The sequence below is a fragment of the Cucurbita pepo genome, chromosome LG09, assembly GCF_002806865.2.
Source record: "Cucurbita pepo subsp. pepo cultivar mu-cu-16 chromosome LG09, ASM280686v2, whole genome shotgun sequence".
Taxonomy (NCBI): domain Eukaryota; kingdom Viridiplantae; phylum Streptophyta; class Magnoliopsida; order Cucurbitales; family Cucurbitaceae; genus Cucurbita; species Cucurbita pepo.
The window spans coordinates 4,874,866-4,884,555 of record NC_036646.1 but is presented as its reverse complement, the minus strand read 5'-3'; the positions used below and the strand labels follow the sequence as shown (position 1 = coordinate 4,884,555).

General features: G+C 42.8%; 1 protein-coding gene and 2 long non-coding RNA genes across 4 annotated transcripts; all 3 read right to left on the bottom strand.

The window, feature by feature from the left end:
* On the bottom strand, positions 1–1,351 carry LOC111801439. The gene is made up of 3 exons (XR_002816136.1): positions 1,131–1,351; positions 610–939; positions 1–543 (listed from the first exon to the last, which is right to left on the bottom strand). It is a non-coding gene; the product is annotated as an uncharacterized LOC111801439 (long non-coding RNA).
* Positions 1,352–1,550: 199 nt separating this feature from the next.
* On the bottom strand, positions 1,551–3,992 carry LOC111801440. Of its 2 annotated transcripts, none has more exons than XR_002816138.1 (3): positions 3,762–3,992; positions 2,185–2,364; positions 1,551–2,015 (listed from the first exon to the last, which is right to left on the bottom strand). It is a non-coding gene; the product is annotated as an uncharacterized LOC111801440 (long non-coding RNA). The 2 variants fall into 2 exon arrangements; XR_002816137.1 differs by having other exon boundaries at positions 2,185–2,257; positions 3,762–3,982.
* Positions 3,993–5,928: 1,936 nt separating this feature from the next.
* Positions 5,929–9,686, bottom strand: LOC111802353 (oligopeptide transporter 3-like). The gene is made up of 4 exons (XM_023686683.1): positions 9,073–9,686; positions 8,379–8,948; positions 7,686–7,941; positions 5,929–6,919 (listed from the first exon to the last, which is right to left on the bottom strand). The coding sequence occupies exons 1-4, from the start codon at positions 9,684–9,686 to the stop codon at positions 6,122–6,124; spliced, it is 2,238 nt and encodes a 745-aa protein (XP_023542451.1). The 3' UTR covers positions 5,929–6,121.
* Between the last annotated feature and the right edge of the window lie 4 nt (positions 9,687–9,690).

The following is a 9,690-nucleotide window of genomic DNA, read 5'->3' as shown; positions in this document are numbered from 1 at the left end:
TATGAATCAAATACTATCTTAATGGAGCAGCCTTCTGGTCAAATTCACATAAAATAGAACCCATCTTTTTCATCTGGTAAAAGCCTACCCCTAAGAGGGGAAGATGGTCAAAATCCAACACATAAAGTAACCAATGTCAAACCCAGAAAGGGTATTTCGGTAACTTCAACGTGTCGAGAAAATGGAAGATGTCTCGTTCTAAAAAGATTATATAACCCAAGGAATATGCATCTAATATGGTGTCAGATTGATTTGTGTGATCATATTAGTTTCCTAAAGCCTAAAGAAAGAAGATGCTGACCAGAGTTTGCAGCTTCTACCATTGTTTCTTCTTCTTCTTCTTCTTCCTCCTTTTTGCCTATGGATTTCCGACGGTAGTCGAATCTGTGGAACGTGAGACCCCGTTATCCGATCTGTTGAGTCGAGACGAATGGAGGCAGACAGCAGGATATGGCGAGGAGAGACTGTCCACAGTTTTGGTCACAGGCTCTCTTCTTTGTGAAGCTTGTTTGCATGGTGATGAACCTCGAGTTCATGCATGGCCTGTAAAAGGTACTATAATTGCAGCTAGCCTTTAAGAAAAACTATGAGATCAAGCTTGGTTTTTACCTTTCTGATGAATATCAATCACTGCAGGTGCCATGGTGGGTGTGAGGTGCCACAACTCTAGAAAAAACAGCAAATCTTCTGATTGGGTACGTGGAATCACAGATGAATTTGGAGACTTCATTATTGATATTCCATCCCGGTTTCATGCAACACAGAGCTTTGAAAAGGTCTGTTCCATCAAGATTCTTCGCACACCAAAGAACATACGCTGTCGACCTGCTCATTTTGCAGGTCGCAAACAGCTGCAATTATCGTCGTTTGGAGGAGGCATCCGCATGTATACTTCTGGTATCCTCAGGTTGCAGCACCAAACATCTCAACCCCTACAAGCTTGTAAAAATAAGGGAATTGGTGATCAACAGACCTTATGGTAGACCATAATATACGGCTCATGTAGATGGCGCTGAAGTCACAACGATGAGTTGGTTTGTAGTTAAAATGATAAATGGAGCTTGCAGAAATATGTATTGTTAGTGTATAAACACAGATATGTTTATGTAATACAGCAATTTATTTCATACCATATATGGCAGAAGTGTCGACTGAATCGAGTCCTCCTGTACATCGGCACAGCAAGTAAGCTTATAGGCATTTTCATCTGGTATTTCAATGGAGAAATCTTGTTCAAAAGCCATTACAAGCTCCAAGCTCCACAGTGAGATCCTACATCGGTTGGGGAGGAGAACGAAACAACCTTTATAAGGGTGTGGAAGCCTCTCCCTAGCAAACGCATTTTAGAAACCTTGAGGGAAAGTCCGAAAGGGAAAGCCCGGCCTGGGCTGTTACAAATGGAATTAGAGCCAGAAATCGGGTGATGTGCCAACGAGGAGGTTGTTCCCCAAAAGGAGGTAGACACGAGGCGGTGTGCAATAAGGGTGCTGGCCCCGAAGGGGGGTAGATTTGATGGTGGTCCCACATCAATTGGAGAAAGAAACGAGTGTCAGCGAGGACGCTGGGCCCTGAAGGGGATGGATTTAGTGGTGATCCCACATCAATTGGAGAAAGGAACGAGTGCCCATGAGGACATTGAGCCCTGAATGGGGGTGGATTGTGAGATCCCACATCGGTTGGGAAAGAGTGGATTTAGCGATGGTCCCACATCAATTAGAGAAAGGAACGAGTACCAGCGAGAACGTTGGGCCCTGAATGGGGGCAGACTCGCTGGGCCCTAAATGAGGTGGATTGTGAGATCCCACATCGGTTGGGGAAGAGAACGAAACACCCTTTATAAGGGTGTGGAACCTCTCACTAGCAGACGCGTTTTATAAACCTTGAGGGGAAGCCCAAAAGGGAAAGTCCAAAGAGGACAATATCGGCTAGCGGTGGGCCTGGGCCATTACATCCACCCTGTCCAAGTCCAAACTGTCCAGAGTTAGGTCTTCCTGGAAATCCGCCGTTTCAGTAACCTGCTCGGCTCAACACAACATCCAACGTTAAGAAATGTCTTTATTTCAACAAATATATATACTGAACTTAATAGGATATGATAATTAGGAAGGAATCTACAAGATCCTGACATGACAAGTGATATAAAAATATAAAGATGAGATGATGGGGTGACCATGGACTAATTACCTGACAGGCATCGACTCTATCGAATTTCTTAACCAATCCAATCACCCGATCACTATTTCGTCAGAACTTGAACCTGTTGATGAACACAGATGGTGAGTTAGTTTCTCCATTACATTCTCATCCTTCATCAACAACTGTGTTGTAGGTCCTCTGATCTTTACGTGCTTCAGAATTGAATTTCTGTTGTTTTGCACGTTTACAGTAGCCGAAATGAACAGGCACCATCATCAGTCCAGGTGACAAATAATTGAATCATAGATACGCATACAAACAAATCATCGAAGGCTGGAATGTGAAATGTGCCTGGTGTGTGGAGGGAGTTGAACAAAGAAATATACACGTGCATTTCAAGTTATCAAGACCTAACTTTTCTCAAACATGGAACTTCAAGAATTACTGAAATAGATAAACATACCAGAGTCCTTGAAGGGAAATACAGATTTGCCCATTGAAAATAATATGTAGTAACTTTCGAAGGGGTAATCACATAGAATTGGAAGAAAGGGAAGTGGTTTTGTTGAACAAAAAACCTAATCATTGGTCTTTACAAATATTCACGAATCAAATCTGTGAGACCACTAATGGTCAAGTAGTTCTTTTAATCTCTTGTAGTACATTTGTATTATATATATTTTATCCTTGTCTTGTGTAACGACCGAAGCCCACCGCTAACGATATTGTCTTCATTGGGCTTTCCCTTTCGGTCTTCCCTCAAGGTTTTTAAAACGCATCTTAAAATCATGAAGGGAAGTATGTAAGGGAAAGCTCAAAGAGGACAATATTTGCTAGTCATAGGCTTAGGTTGTTACAAATGGTATCAGAGCCAGACACCAGGCGGTGTGCTAGCGAGGACGCTAAGCCTGGTGTGCCAGTGAGAACGTTGAGCCTCGAAGGGGTAGACACCAGGCACTGTGTCAGTGAGGACATTATGCCCTAAAGGGGGTGGATTGTGAGATACCACATCAATTGAAGAGGTGAACGAAGCATTCTTTATAAGGGTGTGGAAACCTCTCCCTATTAGAGGCGTTTTAAAAACCATGAGGCTGACGGCGACATGTAACAGGCCAAAGCGGACAATATGTGCTAGCAATGAATTTTGGGCTAGGCATTTTTAAAGTCTAAATGCCTAGTTTAGAGATCTCCAAGTTTGATAACTAATATCAACTCCAGCAGAGGATTAGAGTTTTTAATGATCCAGCATTCAGAAACATTCCACTTGGAGGCTTAGACCCAAACCTAGAACTGAACTCCCAAGTCCCATCTAAGACGCCAACCCCTATTACCACGGAAACTCCCAGTTGGGATATTCATAGAACCATCATTCAACTTCCAATGATCTAATCTGTTGACCACATCTTTTTTCCAAGGAAAAAATCGAAACAAATTCCCCAAACAAACAAAGCATCTAAAAGTACCTCACCTTTGATCCTCACAAACCAACGAATTTTTACCCAAAATCGTGGGGAAATTGGCATATTAGCAAACTAGAATACGAGGCAGATGTAAAATTGGCAAGGAAAAGCAAGAACGAGGAAAATTGCAACAAAGTAAAGCATAAAAAGAGAAAAAGGCGAAACCTCATTTACCGACGAGAGTTGCAGCTACTGTAATGTGAACTGGTAGACATATTCGGAGCGTCGCGCCCGCCGAATTGCTGGAAAGAGAAGCTGAAGTATGAACTGCGATTGTGATACCGTCGTGAATTCGATTTGGAGTGCTCTGGCTCTGAGAACATTGTGATACCGTCGTCAATTCGGTTTTACTTTCATTTTGGACTTTTTCTAATGTTTTCTTTTAAAAATAAAATGACTATCAGAACATACCTCGCCTTGCCTCTTACCTGATTCGGCCCGATTTTGATATTTTTTAATCTTTTCGAGACTCGTAGATCTGGCTCGGGTCTGATAGATTCCAATCCTTTTCTACCATCTTCGACTCTCTCGAAGCCACTTTTGACAATTCCTTTACGGCTCACTCCTAGGTTATATTTGTTAGACAAACACGACTCTCCACAATAGTATGATATTGTCCACTTTGAGCATAAGCTCTCATGGCTTTGCTTTGGGCTTCCCCAAAAGGCCTCATGCCAATGGAGTTAGTTTTCCTCACTTATAAACCCATGATCATTCCCTAAATTAGTCGATGTGGGACTTCCATCATCCAACAATATTGACTTTCCCTTTTGGGTTTTCTCTCGAGGTTGTTAAAATGTGTGTTAGAACGAAAGAAGTTTCCTATCCAACTGATGTGGGGTCTCACAATCGACCCCCTCTGGGGCCCAACATCCGCGTTGACACTCGTTCCACTCTCCAATCGATATGGGATCTCACAATTCGCCCCATTCGGGGTCATCATCCTCGCTAGCACACCGTCTGATGTCCACCTCCCTTCAGTGCTCAACGTCCTTCAAGGCTCAGTATCCATTCAAATTTTGTGTACATAATTTTATTTTAATATTTAATGTATCAAAATACAATAAATGTTTGTTGTAATAACCGATCGCTAGCATATATTGTTTCTTTTGGGTTTTTTCTTTCGAACTTCCTCTAAAGGTTTTTAAAAACGTGTATGCTACGGAGAGGTTTCCACACCCTTAGAAAGAATACTTTCGTTCCCCACTCCAATCGATGTGGGATCTCACAATCCATCCCCTTCGGGGCCCAGTATTCTCGTTGGCACACTGCCCAGTGTCCACCCCCTTTCGGTGCTCAGCGTCCTCGTTGACACACCGCCCGATGTCCATCCCCCTTCAATGCTCAACATCCTCACTGGCCCACTGTCCGATGTTTAGCTCTAATACTATTTGTAACAGCCCAAGTCCACTATTAGCCGATATTGTCCTCTTTGGACTTTTCCCCAGTGTCCACCCCCTTTCGGTGCTCAGCATCCTCACTGGCACACTACTCGATATCCACCGCCCTTCAATGCTCAACATCCTCACTAGCCCACTGTCCCATGTTTGGCTCTAATACTATTTATAACAGCCCAAATCCCCTTTAGCAGATATTATCCTCTTTGTACTTTTCCTTTTGATCCCCTTTAGCAGATATTATCCTCTTTGTACTTTTCCTTTTGAGCTTCCCCTCACGGATTTCAAAATGCGTTTGCTATGAGAGGTTTTCACACGTTATAAAGAATGTTTCGTTACCTTCTCCCACCTATGTGGGATCTCCAATTTTTTCTTCCAAAATATTAATTTGAATACTTTAAACTAAATATATATTTTCTCCCATGTATTTAACATATCAAATATATTAAATATTAATTTGAACATTTCAAATTCTTTTCCTTCAACTAAATTTATCTTCTCATGTTGTCGTGAACTAACATAGAGATCTCAGGGACCTACCGATTATAAGCTCGAATGTCATAATATTAATTAACTAAACTCTTTAATTAATTAATTTTCAATTATTAATCACTTCACTATAAACTTAGAATTGCAAAACTTAGAATTGCAAATTGATTTTTCGTGAGTTATTTATAATTACAACTAGGTCAATATTATCACATATTTAATCGTAAATACCATTAATTTTGTAATGAACAATTTGTTTATGATCCAAATGATCCAACCATAAAGCAAGTCCCTCTTGGGTCAGTGACATGGTGAGGTCCCATTGTTCAAGTCTCGATTCTTTGCTATGGGTCTCTTATTTTTTATTGAACACAGTAAACTCATGAACCTTCTTTCACTTACCTTTGTCAATAGTGTCGTCTTCCCTATGGGTTATAATGGGCAGGTTGTCCCTCGGAGCTACATTCTATTAGGCTATAGATTATAGAGAATACCACAATCAAACTGCTAGTACCACGTAAACTTGAACAAACAACCAAAGAACAACAAGAATATGAAGAACTCACTCAGTGTTCAGCTCTCAAAAATATTTGTTACCATTTTCGTGGTTCCTCCCATCATCAAACAGTTTGGTGGCTCCTAGAACACCGGACACCCTTTCACAGCAATCCCAGGAGCAGTGGGACACTTCGCCAAAGGGCAATGGTCCGGTTGTGATCCCCACCACCTCAAGTGATGCCCCTCATTCTGCACTGCAAAGAAAAGCAGCACGCCCATGAAAGCCGTCCCAGCATCAAGCGCAGCCGACAGCACGTAGTTATACTTCTGCCACCACCGCCTCTTGTATTGGAACACAAAGTAATTGAAAACCGTTCCAGTTATGAGCCAGCTCGCTATGTTCGTAGGAGTTGCCGGTGGCATCCCTGCAAAGCCATACGATATAACCGGTATGTTTATCAGCGGAATCCATTTCTTTTCTGGGAACGCTTTGCTCAATGCCCAAATGGGCACCGGAAGAACAGCTCCAACGAGGAATAGCCACACCAGGTTGCGGTACAACCCACCAGGTCCAAACAATCGCTTTGGTCCGATTAGTCCCCATATCACTGAAGCATCAAATGTTACTCTGTATTTTGGACATGTCCATGGGCTATCAGGGTGGAGTGCATCCACGTCGCAGATGTTCTCTATACTGTCCAGCATCCACCATGCAACGCCTAGGTTGACCGTCCCGGCGACTAGAGTCCCGACTAACTGGGCTGTGTACATGCATCGTGGTGGGATTTTCATATAATGCCCAAGTTTAAGATCAGATAAGAAAGATAGAGCATGAACTGTACTGATCCTTCCATAGATCTTGAAGAGTAGATTTGCAATTGGCTTGCCAGGAAGAATGTAACCAATGATGAACTGTGCTATGATATCATATCCGGGTTGCTGCATAAGATTTCATATGGATTTGTAAGTCTTTTGTTTTGGAATATGTTCAAGAAAACCCAAAACAAAATCAGGAGAGCTTATGCTCGAAGTGGACAATATCGTACTATTGTGGAGATCTGTGATTCCTGACACGGTATTAAAGTCATGCCCTTAATTTCTCCATGTTGATAAAATACTCAAGTGTCGAACAAAGAAATTGCTAGCCTCGAAGGTGTAGTTAAAAGTGACTCATGTGTCGAACAAAGGGTGTACTTTGTTCGAGGGTTTCAGAGAAATGAGTTGAGCCTCGATTAAGAGGAGGCTATTCGAGGGCTCTATGGAGGCATTAGGAAAGGCTCGAACAAAGGGTGTATTTTGTTCAAGGGTTCTAGAGGAAGGAGTCAAGCCTCGATTAAGAGAAGGCTGTTCGAGAGTTCCATAAGCCTCAGAGAAGGCTCTATAGTGTACTTTGTTTGAGGGAAGGATTGTTGAGGACTGTTGGGAGGGATTCGAGGGCTCTAGAGAAAGGAGTCGAGCCTCGATTAAGAGAAGGTTGTTTGAGGGCTTCATAAGCCTCAAGAAAGGCTCTATAGTGTACTTTTTTGGAGGGGAGGATTGTTGGGAGGGAGTCCTACGTTGGCTAATTTAAGGAACGATCATGAGTTTATACGTGTCTCCATTGGTATGAAGCCTTTTGGACAGTTCAAACCAAAGTAATGAGAGTTTATGCTCAAGTAGACAACATCATACTATTGTGAGAGTCGTTATTCCTAACGAAAGTTACCTGGTTAGTTGTTGCTTGAATGACCCCAATCGGGAGGGTGACAATCCAAGCCATGGCAAAGGCAAATAGCATCCCCCACCACGGTAGTTGCACGTCCTCTTTCCACACGAACGACATCAAAAGAGACAGTGCAATGCTTCCGAACAGTAAGATCAAGAACCACCATTCTGGCACCTGTTTGTATCTTTGCATCAGCTTTGCATGGATGTCTAATTTTGCACTCTTGATTGCTGCCCTGCTTTGCTTCCATATCTCCCTACAAATTAAAGTAACAATGGGTAAGAATCACGAATCTAATCTCCAAAATGATATGATATTATCACGTTAAGCATAAACTCTCATAACTTTACCATGGGGAGACCTCATTTTATAAAGAAAAACCTCTAAATTAGCCCCTGTGAGACACACCCTTTATTCGACACTTGAGTCACTCTTGACTACACATTCAAAGCTCACAACTTCTTTGTTCGACATTTGAAGATTCTATTAACATGGCTAGGTTAAAGGCATGATGATATTGTCCACCTTGAACCTAAGCTCACCTATAGTCTTATGATCATTTCTTAAATTAGCCAACGTTGACGGTCTCCCAACCATCTTCAACACAATCATCACTTCAAGAACTCAACCAAATTCAAATATAATGTTGGCAGTAGAAGGAAAGTGAGAAAAGAGACAAAAAACAGAGCATACCGGCCATTGAACAGAGCAACATGGGTGAGGGTGGCAGTGAACCTGGCGAAACCAGATCCAATGGAGAGAGCAAAAAGAGGGCTAAGATAGAGCTTCCCATAGCTATTATAAGCAGCAACATTGAGATCAAAATCCGCCGTCAAAATCTTGGTCGTGTCGTATTTCTGGCCGGTTCTTGTGAAGAGCTGATTTGAGAAGATGGGAAATTTCCGAGCATCGAAGGTGTTGAACTTCCAGTAACAAACAGGGACGATGATATAAATGAACATAACAAACCCTACACCCACATTCAGAATCGAGAACCATGGCGACACGAGCGGGCTTCCATGATACGCTGAAATGCCGGCCCAATCGAAGGTGAAAGCTCCAAGTCCAAGCCCACTTTGGCTCGACCCAATTTGCTGAGCCGTGATGCTGTGAGGCCAAACCCAACAAACCCACGAGAAGAATGATAAAATTTGGAACAAGTAACCTGGAAAAACGTAGTACACAAAGCTTCCTCCCATGGCGATTAAGAAGAATTTCATCCTTGTCATCCCTTTTGATTTGTCCTCGCTCTCATGAAGAGCTCTAAAACAGGGGAAGTACAAAAAACAGAGCAAACCAGAGTTAGCGCATAATATCATTATCCACCGACCAATTTAACAGAGACTTGATCGAGCTTCAAATCTGTACAAAGATGAAGAAATCGTACCTAAACAGAGAAACCTGAGCCAAATTTGCAGGCCACCACATTTCAACGGGATCGACCAAGTACCTTCGGAGCATACCAGCCCATCCATATCCTAAAACTTGGGTAGTTAAGACGATGAGAAGGGCCAAGAGGAAACTCAAGCTTTGTTTATAATAAGCCTTCATGACAGTAATGGCGCCGATGGAATAGGCGTCGCCGCCGCCATAGGAGATGCCACAGTTAGCAAAAATGGTGATAATAACATGCTCCTTCATATTGAAAGGGCCAGGGTTGAGACTGAACTTCCAGTGAAGAAAATGGAAGTCTCTGTTTGGAAGAGTGGAGGCCATGAAGCGGCCAATTGGGAGAACAGAGATCTGCATAAGAATGGCGGAGATGGCGAGCGGTTGAGAGCGGTAAGTGAAGAAAGTGTTGAGGAAAATAAGAATGCAACAAGAAGTCAGCCCCAAAACCCATGAACGGAAAGTCATCACTGGAAGAGATGGGTCGTCAGTCTCCGGCACCACCAGAGCCACCTCCTCCACCGAGCACCGATCCTCTGACGGCGGAGAACCGCCGTCATTGGACTTGTCGGCGGGGGTGGAATCTGGGTGGAGCGGGGTTTTGGAGGACATTGAA

Coding starts and splice junctions, on each gene's coding strand:
- LOC111802353 (XM_023686683.1), bottom strand. CDS start 9,686: ATGTCCTCCAAAACCCCGCTCCACCCAGATTCCACCCCCGCCGACAAG. Junction 8,949..9,072: donor GCTCAGGTTTCTCTGTTTAG/GTACGATTTCTT, acceptor CCCCTGTTTTAG/AGCTCTTCATGAGAGCGAGG. Junction 7,942..8,378: donor GTTGCTCTGTTCAATGGCCG/GTATGCTCTGTT, acceptor TTTAATTTGTAG/GGAGATATGGAAGCAAAGCA.